The sequence below is a fragment of the Heliangelus exortis genome, chromosome 1 (assembly GCF_036169615.1).
Source record: "Heliangelus exortis chromosome 1, bHelExo1.hap1, whole genome shotgun sequence".
In the NCBI taxonomy this organism is placed as follows: Eukaryota; Metazoa; Chordata; class Aves; order Apodiformes; family Trochilidae; genus Heliangelus; species Heliangelus exortis.
In genome coordinates, this window is record NC_092422.1 from 36,131,008 (window position 1) to 36,149,577 (window position 18,570).

Consider the following 18,570-nt stretch of genomic DNA (forward strand, 5'->3'; position numbering starts at 1 on the left):
TATAGACTTGGTTTTGGCACAGTTCTTCAGGTTTCAAAGGACTGCTAAGCTTGTGATTAGAAAGAAGAGAGAAGAAAAGAGTCTCTGATGTAGTAAAAAAAAAAAAAGCAAAATTAAAATAAATAAGTCTGCTTCCTGCCACCAAATAAACTGCCAAAACAATCACCCTTGTTAGGCACAAAGCACAGTGAGAAGAACCTAGTCCTATGAGGGTGCAGCAGGGGGAGTTTGCTCCATGAAGGAAGGTGAGCTAGGAGCTGAAGGTGAAGAGATGGGAAGAACAGTGGCCTCACTTATAAGGAGTCAAGAAAGTAAGTCAGCAAATCCACATCAGGATCAGGTCCAGAGACACAGTTCAGGATCAGGTACAGACCAGTGATCACCTGGCATGTCAGAAAGCCATGTCAGAAAATCAGGATCATGTTCAGGGCTTTGAGGGTACAAGACCAAGCATTGACATATCTGTGGTACAGCTGCAAAGAAGCAGAAGTGGGGGTCAAAAAATATGGCCTCATCTTCAAGCATCTCTAGAAGGAGAGGCAAGTCCTCAGTTACAGCTTTACATTTTTGTGTGTTGGTTTTGTTTTGTTTGTGGTTTTATTTCCACGATAGATTTTGCATGCAAAGAAACTAACACGGGCTCAGCCAGGCAAAAGTCAAGAAGGAGGGAATGCACTCAGGACCCTGGCAAATGTTTGTAAATCATAATCAAATCAAGCCTCAGAAACTTAATTTCACCAGGGTCATAAATAACAATACAGAGTATTGAGCTCCAACCCTTCATCAGTTTCTGGCATTTTAACTCATTGTGTTAAACTACTATTCTCAAGGTTCTTTCAGAATCTGAAGTTAGACAGTGATGTACAAGTGCACGGATTACATGGATTATAAATTTTTTTATTCCTTTCAAACATCAGATAATTAGCTCTGGAAAGCCAAGATATAGAGTTTAAGTATGTAGCCAGAACAAGTTGGGCATGTAATAGGATTGTTAATGTAAGTAACTTGAAAAATCATGATCCTGAAAATACAATAAACCAGAGGGATAGCTTTATCAAGATTTTTCCTCCCACCACTGTGTTTTCCACTGAAACTATGAAGAATTTGTTAATATAGATAGATGATAAATTTGAAAGAAATACAAGAATCACATGGGACTGGTATGGTTAGTATTTCAGGTAGTAATCTTTTTCAGATACAGAGAAGAAAATTAACTGCCCCATTGTTCTCTAAGCTGAACACCTGAAAGAAATCATAAACTGTAAACCATAGTCTTCCACTGGATCAAATGTGAATGCAAGTTGTTAGTTTTAAGCACTCTGAATACTTTTTTGCTCTTGGTGATTATTCAAGTTCTGAAAAGGACTCTTTGACATAAAGAATAAAACTATAACCACTATTTTAATAATAATTAGCTAAGATTGTTTTGGGCTTTGTTCTCTCAAGGAGCATAAATACAACAGATCACTTCCAGTCTTCTATTTAAAAAACAAAGCAAAACACACAAAACCAAACAAAATCAAAACCACCAAAAAACAAATGATGGTCAATAACTCTCCTAAAACTGACAATTCTATTGTATTATATGCAAATGCTAAAAAATGCTTTTTTGACATTGAGTTAATAATGAAGACACTAGGAAAAAAACTATTGCAAGCTATGTCTCTTTCTTATTCCCTGTAATCCTTAGAAAATATTTTTATTGCTGAAGGTGGGATTTTTTTAAATTATTGTATTATCTTATTCTGTCTTTTACAAGACCAGGGGAATTCTGTGAAGGTTATCAGAAAAAAAATTGTCATTACTAGAATGTATAGTATAGATAATAGATCTTTTGCTCGATCATAATGCAAATACCATCCATCACTGCCTTCTGTACATTTTTCCCCTCCTCATTCTAATTTGCTCTGTAGCTCCATTAGGCAGTAGGAAAGAAAATTAGTGTGCTGTTGCTGAATACCTTGAAAATAATGGTTATTTCATCAATAAATGGTACCATGGATTTGAGGTTCAAAAACCATAACCTAATCTCCTTTTCAATTTTTTTAAAATAAAGAACTGAAAATATTTACAAAACTATATAGAGTTAAGTTTTTCTATGGTTTAATTACACAATGAATAATCTTTTTACCTTTTGGTTCATGAGAGTTCTTTCAAATGGGATATGCTTTGAATATAAAGTTAAACCAATCATCTAAACTGACAGCAAAAATTAAATGAAGCATTTGTTACCTGCGTGTTTTATGTTTGAAAATGTAGAGTATTGATTATGTGATTTTAATGTCCTTAAAATGGGTCCAAGTATGCCACTCATGGACCAATGTTGAATGATTCCTATATCCTATCACACCTTGTCCCATTTCAGAATGAAACTGCTGTTTAATTTCAGCAATAAAAATACTTCGAGTCATGACCTTGAATGCATGTGGTGTGGAGTAGCTCTATTAGCATGCATAAAGCTGCTTCACTCTGGAAATTATAAATCTGAGAGAAATCTGGAGCTGTCCAAAACACAGACAGGGTGTGAGTTTACAAGTACAGCACAGATGATCAAGGGAGTCTTCAAGGTCTGCCTCTTTTTTTTATTTAGCAAAGTACACGTACAAATGAATAATCAGTTTGATCTACTGATGACTTCTCTTTCGGTCACAATAAAGTTCGATGTAACTGCGTCTGGCAGAGGGTGATACAATGAAGAGACTGATGAGTCTTTATAACAAACTCAGTTGTGAACATTTTTTGCCAGGAAACTGGAAATTCTCTGGACTCTGCTTTGTTCCCAGACAGCAATATGACTAAACCATTTTTTATGTAGAATCACAGAATTACTTCAGTTGGAAAAGACTTTTAAGAGCATTTAATTCAACTGTTAACTTAGCACACTGTCAAGTCCACTACTTAAAAATGAGTATCTACACATCTTTTAAATATCTCTGAGGAAGACAACTTCCTTGGGCAGTGTCTGATAAGCCTTTCAGCTAATACATTTCTCCTAATATCCAATCTAAACAACTCCTGACACAACCTGATGCCATTTCCTCTTCTCCTACCACTTGATACTTGGGAGAGGAGACCAACACCCACCTTGCAACAACCTCTTTCCAGGTAGTAGCAGAGATCAATAAGGTCTCCCCTCAGCCTCCTTTTCTCCAGGCTGAACTACCCAATTCCTTCAGCTCCTCATTGTAAGACATGCTCTAGACCCTTCACCAGCTTGGCTGCCCTTCTTTGGGTAAATTCCAGAACCTCAATGTCCTTCTTGCATTGGGGGCCCCACAAATTAACACAGAATTTGAGGCATGCACCCAGCAGTGCCAAGTACAGGGGGACAATTATTTTGCTGGTCCCACTGACCATCCTATTTCTGATACAAGCCAGGCTACTGTTGGCTTTCTTGGACACCTGGGCAAACTGCTGCCTCATATTTTCTGGCTGTCAACCAGCTCCCCATCTTCAGGTTCCTAGAAGAGTTTGTTTACGCAGTATTTCTCTCATGTGTTTTGTGAGACAATTTAAGATCAGTAGGCATACCTAGGTAAGCACAGATAATTGTTCTGGAGCAGGCATTCTCTGAAGCAAGCCTTGTAATATTTAATTCCTGGTCCTGTAAGCAAGTAGGAACTGAGTCTTAGTTCCTGTTACACAAGTCTACAAATTATTCTTTATTGATTTTTTTTTTTTTTACCAGTATCAGAATGAAATTATCCAAGCTTCAGTTAGTGTTTTCATTGAAGTATGGGTTTTGGAAATATTTTTTCTATGTTATATTAGCACATCGCTTCTTTTCACAGTTATAAGGGCTAAGAAAATATCACTCTTTCGTAGTCATAAAAGTTTTCTGGTTCTGTTATGAATTGGTTCAGCAGATTTTGAACCAAACAAAGGGGAGAATAATTTGACTTGTTGCTTGTAACTATTGTTATTAGTAGTGAATAACACTTTTCATAAAAGATTAATAGGTGTTTACGGGTATAGTGAAAACTGACTGAAGCTATTCTAAAATTACTTGATTTCAGTCTGCTACAGTTAAAAATAGGATTATCTTTTTCTTTCAGATAGGTATATGCTCTTTTTTGCAATACATTCTTTTCACTATGAACCAAACACATTGTGTAGTTGGCACACATTTCCCTCTGTGGGCACCACAGCAAGGAGAAACTATGGTAAGCATGCAGAATTTGAATAAGTTGTGGAATGAATCATATATTTTTAAATAAATCATATGAGATAAAGAGTAAAAAATATTAAATTTCTCGGTTTATACGTTTCACTCTATTAGAACAATACAGGCAATACAAGTATATATCTTATGTACTTTTTACTATATCAATAAGAAGATAATAAATTAATATCATTACAGAATATTTTTTTAATATAGATAAAAAAAAAAAAAAAAAAAAAAAAAAGACAGAGGTTGCTATAAAGAGAAAAGAACACAATCGGTTCCGTATATTGCACCTGAAAGACAAATTTGAAATATTTACTTCTCAGAAATACATTCTTCTTTATCTGCTGCTGATGAACGGGCTATTTTGACTTATTTTGAAGTTTCTTCTACCAAAGATTCTTATATCTCCTTTGCCATTTTTCCAGCCTATCAATCTCAAACTACAGTTCAAGTTTTTGTGGCTCTTTCTGTCAAAGAGAAAACTACTATGACATGATATGGAACACATTCTGCTCAAAGGTAAAATATTTTTTAGAAAAAAAGAACAAACAAAAAAAAAACCCAAAACAAACAAAACCATCTATATGTAAAGCAGTAAATTGCTGACTGTTAGAAGAACAAAGTCTTTTAGAGTATAAAATTGTGTCTGAACTAAAATTTCAAGTCCTGTGATAGAATTGTGAATTAAACTCAATTTCAAGAATTATAATGGTTAATGTGAGTCATTTTATAGAACTGTTGGATTTGGAGCTTTTTCATGTGACAGTTGCATTTCATTACTAAAAAAACCCCAAACAATGTACTTTGAATGAGAACATGGAAGTATGCCTGCAGTGTGAGATTTTGTATTTCTCTAATTCTAAAGGCATATTTTTCAATTGTTCTTGTAATTTTATCTAGATCTCAGAACAATCAAAAATTAATTTTACTTATCCTTTTCCTATTTTAAATTCCTTATTCAGGCAGCAGAGACATGTGAACTACCTAAATAATGCTTTGCTGTTAACTTTACTTAATATGCCACATCAGTTTAATTACAGTTTCTATAAATAATCTATGCAAAATACTTCCCTGAACAGAATGCACTTTTCCTTCTGTATGTGACACACTTTAATACTTAAAAGCATTAGAACAGATGTTAGGTGCCTTCTAAACTTGTTTTCAGTTTTCTTTTATTTATATGTTAATGAGAATTTAATTACTTCATGAATACTTAAACAACCTGAGGGTGCCTGATATCATTAGCTTGAACATGACAAGCACCTCAAGTGACCACATGGGAAGAATAAAATTGCTTTTAGTTCACTTGAAGACAGAAAGATGAATTCATTTCACCCCCTGCTATGTTCTACCTGACACACTAAACTGAATAAGCAGTGGGCACTGATTCAGTCTCACTTCAGCGTGACCAAAAGTATCTGAGGAAGGAATGATACCAAAGTGCATGATTGGTTCCTTTTTCAGTTTGCTTCACTGTCCTTTAATAAACAATCTGGGAATTTTTGTAACTGCCTCTTATTTCTTCTAATATTTTACTAAGGCAAAGTTGTTTTCTGTCGTGTAAATTTTCTTGTTCAAAGCTTGTCAAATTATTAACAACTTAGACATGCCCTCCAGTGATCAAATTATTCAGTACGAGAAACAGTATGGAAAATGCTTAACTGTATCTATCAGGAGACTTGTAATAAAAGTGTTATTTATGGGTGTTGCAAAGTAACAGATGGGGGCTGACTCTGGCATATGGAAATAACTAAGGAAAAGAACTAAAAACCTGATATTCATGTAACAGGATTAACAGTAGCTCTATTTTCTGCATGCTGTATTTGCAATAAACAGCGAATTGGTTATTGGATGGAATATATGAAAAAAACAGTATTTCTGAAAGAGGTAGGAGAGATCTCTTATTCACATGGTAATCTTTCTCATAATAAACACAAGAAAACAGAATGGTAACCATGTGAGTATGAAAAGGAACAATGATGATACAAAAAACAACCCCTTCTTTTCAGGGAATGAGGGTCATTTGCCCAGTCTGTTTAATCAATTTTGGAAGGAGTTTATTTCATTTTGATTCAGATGCTCCCTCTTCAGTTTCTATAAAAGTTACAAAGAATAACATGTCTTACATGTCATACAGACACTCTTAAAATATATAATATGATACAGTTTAACATCTTACAAGAAGAACCTTGTTCCTTTTTTCTTTACAGTATCATATAGCAATTTATATTCAGTGTTAACTAAGTCAAAAAGGTAGCTCAGCTAGACATAACAACAAAGTTGTGAATAAAAATAGTATTGGAGTTGCTGCATTAAAAGCTCTGTCTAATCTGTTATTTCTTATGACTGGGCAGGAAATGAGGAGTAACAGAGCAGCTTAGCGAAAAAAAAAAAAAAAAAAAAAAGAATAAAAGAATGACCAACAGTGAGATGAAAAGGATAGATGGACCACAAATGCACTTTACAAAGAATGATGATTTTACAAAAAAAGAATTCAAATATGTTCCAAAATTTAAATTCTTGCCCTGAGATTATGTTTGTCAGGCTACCATTTCAGCAGCAAGTTTCCCTCTGACCTGTTTTGCTTTGTAAGAATAGTATTCTCTTTTAAGACGAGTGCCTGAAAAAAAATAAATATATATAAAATACAGAGATGATTTATTTGATCAACAGACATGTAGAAGATAAAGCTGTGTAGCTTTTGTTTCCATTTCCTATATTTTGTGATGTCGAATGTCTGTCTTACAGGCATTTCAATCAGTTCTCCATTTACCAGAGAAACCTGTTACCTAGGTCCATGAGGTGAAAATCTATTAATTTTCTGTATCTTAAGGTGTTTATATGTGTGCTTATGGATGCTGATGGCAAAACAGTTACCAAAAAACAGCAGGTTGAAAAGAGACAAAATATGTACAGACAGGTAATGTGTGAGTCTCCCAGGAATTAATCAGTGCCAGAAACTGGCATTTCTGATGAAACTGCAAGGACTGAAAAAGTCAAGACACTGATTAGCTGCTGAGTATGTCCAAGGCCACCAGCATACTTTTGCCTCATCAAAACTCCAGCTCTGACCACATCCAAGAAGCAGCGCATATGTCCCTGTATGTAGACAGGGACTACACATTCCTACATACATGTCTGATAAAACTTAGGACCCATAGAGACACTTTATAACTACTTCTCAAGAAAAGAGTGACACATAGGTGTTCTCATAGAATCACATGGAATCACAGAATTTTTATGGTCAGAAAAGACTTCTAAGATCACACTTGGCACCTGAGTAAATTGCTGGGGTTGGCCTCTCAATGCTTCAAACAGATTATTAGGAGTGAGTGTGTGGATGGTATGAAGAGGTAGTTGGATGTACTGAGTTAGTACTCATTCCTGTAAGTAATAGTAGTTTGATCAAAAGAGTGGTTTAATTAAATTATTCTAATAAACTGTAGTTGTGATCTGTTTTTATTGTTCATACTTCAGATTTGCAAATCCTTTCATATCAAACTGTCAGGGAGCAGCAACAGCTGGCCTTTCTCCAGAGGGGATGGAATGCCATGAGCCAAGGGTTACAGGCAGGGCAGTGCCCTGAGTGATAAGGGCACAGATCCACAGAACTTGGAACAAGAGCAGAGCAGGTCTGGTGCTGGTTTACTAGGGCCAGCCAACAGCTGACAACATGTTGTCAGGACAATCTGTACCACTTCCAAGGTATGTGTAACAATCCCTGTAAGTATCTAAGTCACTATGATACAAGGCCAAGAACTGTCATGGCTGCAATATAGCTCCAAGAGTGAAAGCCTAACCTAAAAAAAAAACCAAAAACACTTCAAAAAGAAAAGGGGGATCCAATTATGAGAATTCTTACAGCTCTTTCTCACACAGCTCTTTTCATGTTTGATCCAGGCCTGCGCAGCTGCCCATATGAGCTGGCCTTGACCAAAGGCAAAAAAACCTCTGCTAAGTTCCTGTCAGTTTCTTGGGTTTTTTCCGTACTTAAATTTTATCAGAATGGTTGTGATGACATGGATTAATAGTAATAATAGAAAAGTAATAGTAATACCAATATGTAAAAGTGCATGGACCTGAAGCATAGGGCTCATTTCTTCACACTCTGTTAAAATAGACTTTCCTGAAGAAGAGTGTCTATGATCATAACACATGTCCATAGGTCCTGGGTTTTCTTCTGAGATAGGCAAAACAATTGTAAGATTTTTTTTTTTTAATATTTATTGAAGAATAGGCTAAAATGAGCAGGGTATGTGTCTGAAGATGTTAAGTACATGGTCTCATCAGTTTAATTTTCAAGTTAACTTTTGGATCCTACTTTTCTCATAAATTCTGATCAGTATTCCATAAATACTAGTTCAACTCTGCTCGTGGTAGTGAACTGACTAGTTTTCTCCCACAGTAAGATGTTGCTTCTGTTCTGAGAATATTTTACTAACAGCACATAAAGAAACAAAAGTCAGAACCTCACATAAAATAATGATTTTTTTCCTTTAATTTCTCTCACAGGCATACCATCATTCTATAGTTCACAGGAATTATAAGTGGTGAAGAGGTTCTAGAGAAGGGTCACAAAGGTGATCAAGGACTGGAAACTCTTCATGTGGGGAAAGGCTGAGAGAACTGGGTCTGTTCAGCCTTGAGAAAAGTAGGCCTAGGGGACACCTCATAACCATATTCCAGTACTGGAGGGGTGGCTACAAAGAAGATGGAGACTCTCTTTTTCCAAGGAATCACATGCAAAATACAGGGGTAATGGGTGCAAGTTGCACACGAGAGAGTACAGTTTTTCACAGTGAGAACAACCAGCCATTGGAATAATCTCCCCAGTGAAGTGATGGATTCTCAAACACTGGACACTTTTAAGATTCAGCTGAACAGGTTGCTGGGCCATCTGGTCTAGACATTGCTCTTGATGACCAAAGTTGCATCAGATAATCCTTGAGGCCCTTTCCAAACTTACACGATTCTACAATTCAGTGTGGATCTCTATACCAATTGGCCTGGGGAAAAGGGGATCACCCTCAGAAGCATAAAGCTAGCCACTGTTATTCAAATCTTGCCTTTGTTTTATGAGGGCAAATTATAAATATAAGGTATCTCTGAAGTGGGATTGAAATTCGGTCCTACTGACCAAAAACTTTTCACCTTTAAATTAAAATTTAGAATAATATCAAGGAGGAAAAATTTCCAAATAGATACATTTTTAAAATATACTTACAGAATGACAGATTTTTTTCATTAAACTGGAAAATATTATGTGTTTATAAATCTCTAACCACCTCTACTTACTCTGCAACATGCAGTGCTTCTAGATGCATTGTTGTTTCTATTTCCACTCAGGATGGGAAGTAGATTTGAAACTTTAAAGCACAAAAACACAACATTACATGCAAAATTATGTTGGTGGGATTTCTTTGATCAAAATTAGTGCTAATCATCCAGAATTTCCTAACAATCAATGAGGAGAAATAAGCTCTTGAGGAACAACATAGCCGCCAAAATAGAGGTTACTAGAGTCATTTAGGAATCTCAGAATTTTCCACCTGTACTTACTTCTGAAGCACATGGGTCTTCCCTATGCTCTGTATGCTGTCTAGATGTTATTCACACCAGCAAGTATCTCAAATTGCACTGAACATCTGTTTGGGCAAGTGGAAAAGATCAATGCCTTTATTTAGACAGCTGAATCATATAATTGCACACCAGCTGACACCAGTTCCCACCCAATGACATGGCCAGGCAACTGAGGGAATAACTTGAGTTCACTCACTAGCTGGACTATGGAAAAGGCAGAAACAGTGTCTTTACTATCAATAAGTACAGGGTGCATCAGATCACCCCATGTTTACTAGGAGGAAGGAAATCTATGGCTCAGTGACATTTGATCAGATCTGTGTGCTGCTTTACGGGAGTCTCCGTACTGATCTTTGGTGAGGTCAATCTAGGACTTTTATAACATCTTCTCTCCTCTCCTATTTTATCAATCACTGTTTATAAAAATTTCTATATGGTATGCAAGCCTGCTTTCACTTTCTGTTCCCCCTTGATTCTTGTGCTCTTCAGAACAACTTGTTCCCCTTACCACTAACATAGTTTACCTGTCTAAATTTAATCATTTTTTGCATAGACTATATTCACTGTTTACATCTTTTTCCTTTTTTTTTTTTTTTTTAGTGTGTGTGGAGATAAATTTATCTTGGAGTAGAGATTGTTGAAGGATATCCAGGATAAGACAAAAAATGTTTAAAGAAATCTGTTTAGACACCTATATCAAATCTAGTCCATCACAGAAGATCCATTCGTACTTAGTAAAGTGAAATGGACACTACTAAAAGAGGATTCATTTTATTGTAAGGTAGACATCTAAAATAAGTCAGAAGAACCACACCCTAAAAGTGATTGTTTTGATGATAAAAAAGTGCAGAAAATCTAGCTAGATTCATATGTCTGTAGTGCAGACACACAAAGTTAGATGAAACACATTTTCCAAGCTAAAACTATTAATTACAAAGGGAAAAAAACTGCTCAGAATCATATCCTCTGTAGTTTGAAAAGCAAAAAGATCTGTAACTCCTTTGTGTTTTTAAACTTTCATAGATTTTAAAAATATCAAGTGCTATTTTTGCTACCAAGAAGTAACTTTAAACAGATGTTGCTTTTCACTCCAGAAAAGCCCAAGTATATTAGGGAAAATACCCAAAGGTGCCTGAGATTAATTTTCTTTTTTGTCCCAAAACTAATAGCACTGCAGGGAAATTTAGCATAATGAAGTTTAAGAATATCATCAGCTCTATTAAGTAGTGAACAGGAATTTACCAGGAGACTTTTGAGAAGAGATAATAAGCTTGAACGGAAGTATGAAAGAAGTATGACAATTGGTGTTTTGAGGGGAGCCTTTGGAGTGAGAAGGTCCCTGAGTACAGTCAAACTTGGTATTACATTCCCAAAAGTCACCTTGTGGCACTTCAGCCCCTTGCCCAGGTTGAGCACAGAACTTTTCCTGTAGGATCTCAATGAACAGCTTCATTCCATCTAGAGGGGTGAACACAAGAGGCCCTCCACCTCAGGTGTATGTTTGTGGGATCATGGGTTGCTTTTACACTGGTGAGTGCATCAGTGATGTGTAAGGATCAGGATCATCAGGGATGGACTAGAAGATATACCTTATAAAAGGTATACATCTATAAACCTTATAAAAGCTATATATATATATAGCTTATAAAAGGTATACATCTATAAAAGATAGATGTGTGATTCTGGAAGAGGGTTTTTTTTTCTTTTCTGGAAGAGAGCATTTTTTTCACCTGCAACATCCAAGCTAAATTGTTGATTATTTTAATAAATAATGCAGATCTTTGCTATCCACAGCAAAAGTAAAATTATTTCAGCCAAAAGAACATTCTGACAGACAGAAAATTTCTCTATTTGAAAACAGAAGCAACCAAGAACTTAAAAACTGTATGAAATCTTATAAAAGATATGTAAATCTACAAAATGGGACTGCTTTAACTTACAGGTCCTACGCAGTTAAAAAAAAAATAAATAAAAAGGAAGTAAATAAAAAAGCTGTTTAATTATAAAAGCCTAACTATCCAGATGCTTAGCTATTTGCAGGTGCTATATTTGACAACATTTTTTTTCCATGTCATTAACAACTTACTCAAATCATCTCTTTTTATAACAATATATGTACCAGGGATGGGAAGGACAATAAACAGTAAAATTGCAGGCACATTTGGGAATTAGACCATCTCAACACGTAGTTTTCATACTTCCACCTAGTCCCGAAGACAAAAAATAACTCACTGACATAAGCATTGACATTGTCACAGCAAATAGCCCCACTTCCTGAGAATCTGCCCAATGGGTACTTTGTTAGTTCTAATTCATTAAATATCTCCCTGGCCAATTCTTCAGCTTTTCAAGGTCTCTCTGAATGGCAGCACAGCCCTCTGAGGTATCATCCACTCTGCCCAGTGTTGTGTCATCAGCAAAGTTGATGACAGCTCACTCTATTTCCTCATCCAGGTCATAGCTGAATATATTGAATAGTACTGGTCCCAGTACTGACCATTGAGGGCCTCCACTTGAAACAGACTTCTAACTAGAATGGTGCAGTCAAGGCCCATGACAGCAAGCAGTGCTGCAGAGTTCTCTCTGTTCTCCCATGCTTGGCACAGATGACACACTCAGCCTCTGCCTATGTCCCCCAGACTTTCCAGGGTCCCCAGCAGCTTGTTCATTGTATCCAGATAAGTCCCTCCTGAGAGCTTTCCAGACACCAGCACCACCGATGCCACCCCCAGTGTGGGACATGCCCTGTCCTGGCTGGCAGTGTGTCCCTCAAACACTCCTGCAGAAGAAGGGCACTAATAAAAAGTATCCCCTGAGGCCAAGAAAAGCAAGCCCCCAAAGGGCATCAGGCCTGGCTGGCACTGCTGTCCCTGCAAGGAGCCAGGCTGGGTCAGTGACACAGGAGCTGCTCAGAGTTTTAACATGAGAAGGGAAAAGCTTCATTTGTACTCTCTTGACAAACCAAAGAAATTATGTGAAGTCTTACTCCAACAATTGGACTCAGTCCTTCCCTTTGCTCCATGCAGAAGACCAAACTGGGGGAAATCCAGCACCACACTCACATGTCAGTGTCCTTCTATTTCATGGCAAGGAAAATCTTGCAAAGACTGGGACACACATGCCAGGGCAGGGAGCTGGAGGCCCACTCTGTGCAGCCCCACAACCTCTGCTGCAGCTGTGAAGGGGACAGCCCTGTCCCTCTTCTGACAGGCCACAGGCCAGGTTGTCACTGGGCAGCGGGGACCCAGCCAGCAGCTGGTGGCACAGGGGGACCTGGCTGACAGCACAGCTGTGGAGATGGCAGCAAACAGGTGAGGGTGGCAAGGTGCAAGAATGTGGGGGAACAGAAGACGATGAGCTCAGAGACAAAAGTGATAAAGAGGTAGCAGTCTGGTAGCATGTGTGGTCCTGCTAGAAAGGAATTATAACCCCAAGGCATTTTCTTTTTCTAAAAAGAAAATGGAAGAATAAAAGTTTGGATAATAATATAGTTCCTGAATACTCAGGTTTCACACACTGTGTTGCAGAGCGAGGGGACAGGTGTTTCTTCCCCAGAAGAGCTGTCGGTCCCTGGCACAGCCTGCCCAGGCCATTGGCACAGTCAGCACCCTTGCAGGTGGTTTAAAAGCTATGCAGATGTGATACTGAGGGTACTGAGGCAGAGGTGGGTTATTGGTGGCCTTGTCAGTGCTGGGTAAATGGTTGGAATCGGTGACCTTAGAGGTCTTTTCCAAATCAAGTGTTTCTGTAATTCTCTGACTCTGTGCCAAGGCCCAGGTGGCAGCAGCCAGAGCTGCTGAAATCCTACAAGACTGAACTCTCTAGAGGCCAATGCCACCAGGGCATGTGGGGGTTGTTGGCTTGGGCCAACTGGGACTTCTGTGAGGGGAGAGAACAGGCTTCCCCTTGACAGCCCCAGCTAATCACATCTAGTCTGGGCCAGCCCTGGGCTCTTGCAGGCATGTGTGTCTCCATAGCCACCACCAGGGCTTTGTGATGCAGGGCTTGGTGCCTGACACCATTGTGACGGGGGTCTCTGTGTGGGTGACTGTGGGCATATATAAGGAGCATGAGCCCTGGGGTGCTCACTCCCATCAGAGCACCTCTGTCAAGCAGTATCTCCCCTGTGGAACATCTGCGGTACAAGGCACAAAGATGTCAATGGAGAAGGAGGTCCACTCACAGGCAATGACAAGACTTACCATCCTGCAAAAAAGGCTCCAGGTGAGTGAGAGACAAGGCAGGAGGGAGAGGCTAGTGGTGGGGCAGGGCCACGGGGCTGCCAGGGTGAGGGGGATGATCCTTTTGTCCCGTTTGCTTTGAGAGCAGGGTGGCAGCTGCCTGCAGGGCTGAGCGCTGCCCGGGGGGGCTGTGAGAGGAGCCCAGCTGCCAGGACAGCTGCCCCAGCCAGGACACAGGGGCACAGGGACAAGGGCCACAGTCACCACAGCCACCACAGCCTCTCTCCTGGTCTTCTCTTGCAGTCGGACAGACTGGCGAGCAGTCTGGCACAGCCCCACAGCGGTGTGGGACCAGAAGAGGCTGCCTGTCAGCCAGCCCTGCCTCCTCTCTCCAGGCTCTCTCACGCAGTTCGGCCCTCAGGAGCTGCTGACACGTGCCACAAGCTGCGTCCTCCAGCAGCACCTTCTGCAGATTCTGCCAGGGACAGGGACACGGCCAGTGGTGCCGTAGCCAGCAGCCACCGACAGCTTGTCCGATCTGCTCCAGGCATCCATGGTGACCGGTGTACAGCCACCAGGGCAGAGAACTGGAAGCCTGCCCTGCACAGCCCCACAGCTCAGCCCACACCCGATCCCCAGGGATGTGGGGGCACTGGTGCTGCTGGCAGGGTTACTGTGCCAGCTGCCCTGGGAAGAGATGCAGGACCAGGGCTCCAGGGACCAGTGGTGGAGCAGCACCAACTACGGCCTGCAGTGCGTGTCAATGGCTGCACTGATCTCAGATCGCTGTGGGTGCACCATGAGGCTGGTGCAAATGATCTGGAAATCCTGAAGCTCAAGATGGAGCTTTTGGAGGCTAAAGAGAGGAGCTGGCCAACCCAGCTCACAAAAGCCCCCCAGCAGCAGCAGAATGACAGCCTGGAGAAAAGTCATCGCCAGCTGAAGGAAGGCCAGGAGCAGCATGTTTCCCTGACATGTTTGAACAAGCTCCCTGAAAGACCCGTGAGGGTGAGTGCTAAGAAGAGGATGGGACAGGGAAAGAGAGAGGGATGAGCCTCTCTCTGTCTGGAGCCATCTGCTGTGCTTTGAACACTTGCAGCCCCATCATTTCCTGTACCCCTATACTAGCAGGTGCTACTGCAAGGTCCCTGGGAAGGTGTTTGCTGGTGAGAGCCAGGCTGCCTTTACCTACTGCCTTCTCTCCTTCCAGGTCTGCCAGGAGAAGCTAGAAGTGGTACACACTGAAAACATGGAGGACATGATGGAGAAGCTGGAGACCCATGTCCCCAGCCAGCAGCAAGCAGAGGCACCAGGGGGCATAGTCCAGACAGTGATGGAGGACAAACCAGAGGCCTTGACCCAGGAGGAGAAGGGGGAAGACCTCGGGGACAACGAGCTGTGCCAAGGGGGTGGGACCATAACTTGGGAAAGCCCCTGGGAGACAGAGCTCTGCCAGGACCCCTACACTGTCACTCAGGAGGGACCCAGCTGGTCCAGCAGCACAAGCACAGAGGCCACAGACGAGGAAGCTTGTGACCTGCAAGAGGTGTCTTCTGTCTCAGGGGTGGTCACAGACATTGAGCCAGAAGCATCTGCCCTGTCTGGAGCTCCCGAGGAAGAGGAGCACTATGCACCCCTTGGTAATGCTCAACAGGAGGAGGCAAAGGCACCAGCTTCTCCTGATGTGACTGAGCACAAGGCAGTGGAGGAAGCAAGCAAGCCACCAACACACAGCCCCACAGAAGATGACCCGGAGGCTCTGCTAGATGCTGGCCAGGTCCTTGTCAGTGAGGTCCTGTGCCAGGTCATAGCTGAGCTCCAGGGGGCCAGCCAGCAGCCACAGGAGCAGGTGGACCTAGCAAAAAGCAGGGAGGAAGCAGCAGAAGCAAGTCCACCTGCAACACCTCAGGACACTGAGTTGGCCTTGGTGGCAGAGCCTCAGGAGGAGGCCAGCACAGTCGCACTGGCCCCAGCAGAACATGAGGATGGACCAAACATAGCTGCTTGCATGTCTGCAGACAGTCAAGAACAGGCCAGCACAGCCACAGGGTCCCTGGAACTGCATGAGGATGAGGTGGCTTCTCCATCTCCTCAGACCCCTCCTTCACACCCCAGTGCACCCCTCATTGCCCCAGATGATGAAGGAGATGTAGAGGCTCCTCCTTGGCCTGAGGACCAGGGGCACCAGGTGAGCCAGACACATGTGTCCGGCATTGGACATCCCAGAGCGCAAGAGGCAGGGCCAGTGCCCAGGCTTTGTGTGGGAGGGAGATACCTGGGTCTCTGCATGTCCTCCTGGTAACATCCCTTCCATCCTTGTGCTCTTGCTTTCCCTATACAGGTGAGCTCTGACACCATAGGAGACTTGCAGTCCTCCCCCAGCCTCCAGGACCAGTCTGAGGATGACCCAGGTACATCTGCAGGGAGTTCAGGCCTGTCCTGGATAGTGGCTGTGCCACAGCCACCCCTTTCCTGGGGAATTTCCTGGCTGGTGGGGATAGGGAGGAGCTTTCTCATTGCCCTTCAAGCCCCTCACCTACAGTTCTTTGCTCCCACAGGCATCACACCACTCCCACATACCCCGGCTCTACTAAGAAAGCCCTCTCGCTTCAGGAGGGTGCTCAGAGCTCTGCGCAGGGCTTTCTAGAGCCTGCATGACAGGACAGCAAGAAGAACTGAACGCCCCTGACAGCACCAGGCAAATTCCCGGAGATCTCCGCAAGCCCTGAGCCTGCCCAGCATCCAAAGGGAGCAGCAATGGGAGGCAGGTGAGGGATGGGTGTACAGATGGTGCCCCCAGGCACTCACCTACTCCCAGGACATCATGCTGCCAGCTCACCACTCAGTCATGGATGCTTTCTGGGCCAATAAAATCTGACCTTCCCCTCCCACGAAGTGCTTGTCTGTTCCTGGTCCTTTTTGATAGAAAGATGGCTGAAGGCAAGGCCTTCCTGAAGGCAGGAAGAACTGGAGAGCCCCCGTGGTTGGAAACTTGGAGATTTCTGTTGCAACCCACGAGGACAAAGTATTGATAACACAGTGTCAGCTGCATCTACACATTTTTTTTTTACAGCGACAGAAATGTCAGGCAATAAAAACTATAGTTAGACTAATCCTAGAGAGAGAAACAGAAAAGAGAAAGAAAGGAAGACCTACCACCAAAAGGTAGAGGGATAGAGTAAGAGAGAGGGAAAGGAGAGAAAGAAAGTCCTCACCAAGGGATCCAGAGGCTTCCCCTTGGTCTCATGGTGGAGAAGAAGGTGGGGTTGTCCCATCCTAGGAGAGGAATGGGGGGTTAGAGTGTCTCTTCCTTTTATGCTCTCCATTTCTTGCTTCATCACAGCTGCCAGTCAATTGTTGTTTGTTGTTACTTGGTCTAGAAATTTCCATTCAGTGGTTATCTCCCTTGTAGTGTGCCATCTGCTGCATCAGCAGAAAAGTTTAGCTATGCTAAACTTTAATGAACTTTAGGTTTTTTCATTATCTTTCTTTAGTTTTGCTGCTTTGCTGTACTTGATATTGTGGAGAAAGGCTCCTTGTTTCTATCTTCAGCTTGGCATGCACTCTGCAGGATCTCTTATTAGTTTCAGGCCCTTTTGATGAGACAGCTCTGCCACTGATGGCTTTCAGGAACTTATATCAGTAATCATGGAGAGTTTTGTGTAAATTTGCATGTATTTCATTAGTATCTCATAAGCTGCCATCAATTCCCTGTGCCTGTCATCACTTCAAACCTTGAATTCTTTCCTCCTCACTTTCCTTTTAACTTCTACTGACTTCCTCAAAGCTGACACCTGTAACCTTGTTACGTTTTAATGCTGGGCCAGCAATTAACTGAGTGACAGATGCTCTCCATTAATCTGCCTGGCTTATTGGTGGCCTTGGCAGTGTTGAGTTAATGGTTGGACTCAATGATCTTAGAGGTCTTTTCCAACCCAAAAGATTCTGTGGTTGTCCAATTCTGTGCCAAGGCCCCAGAACTGCTGGATGTCCACAAGACTGAACTCTCTAGAGGCCAATGCCACCAGGGCATGTGGGAATTGTTAGCTTGGGTCGGCTGGGACTTCTGTGAGGGGAGAGAACGGGCTTCCCTGTGCTAGTTCCAGCCAGTCCCAGCTAGTCTTGCACCTTGTATTGCAGAGCAACGGAAGATGTTTCCAATTTTGGAGCTGAATTGTGATGAGAGTTGAATAGTAGGCAAGCAGATGTTTCTTTGCAGGAAGAGTTGTCAGTCCCCGGAAGAGGCTGCCTAGGGCAGAGATGGAGTCAGCATTCTTGCAGGTTTTTAAAATTCATGCAGAGGTGGTACTAAGGGTGACACAGTTTATTGGTGTGTGACCAGTTTCAACTCTAGTTGAGCTTTGGCCTTTCATGTTTCCCCCTCCATGTGTAAACCACTCCTCTGTAATCTTTTTGTGAAGCATGACCTTGCTTCTAAAAAACAGATTTGTCACTTTTTTATAATTTTTAATCTTTAGCTCCATATGGTCCTGTTCAAGCAATCTGGTCTTCTGCCACACTGGCTTGACTTTTGACACAATGGGATTGCTTGTTCTTGTGCTTCTAGAGGATGATCCTTAAAAACTGACCAGCACTCATGGACTCCTAATCCCAAAAAAGCAGATTCCCTGAAGACACTGC

General features: G+C 41.7%; 1 protein-coding gene across 1 annotated transcript; it reads left to right on the forward strand.

The window, feature by feature from the left end:
* The first annotated feature begins 13,729 nt into the window (after positions 1–13,729).
* LOC139794676 (uncharacterized) lies at positions 13,730–16,824 on the forward strand. The gene is made up of 5 exons (XM_071740563.1): positions 13,730–13,972; positions 14,233–14,937; positions 15,140–16,117; positions 16,271–16,340; positions 16,488–16,824. The coding sequence occupies exons 1-5, from the start codon at positions 13,745–13,747 to the stop codon at positions 16,574–16,576; spliced, it is 2,070 nt and encodes a 689-aa protein (XP_071596664.1). The 5' UTR covers positions 13,730–13,744; the 3' UTR covers positions 16,577–16,824.
* Positions 16,825–18,570: the final 1,746 nt, after the last annotated feature.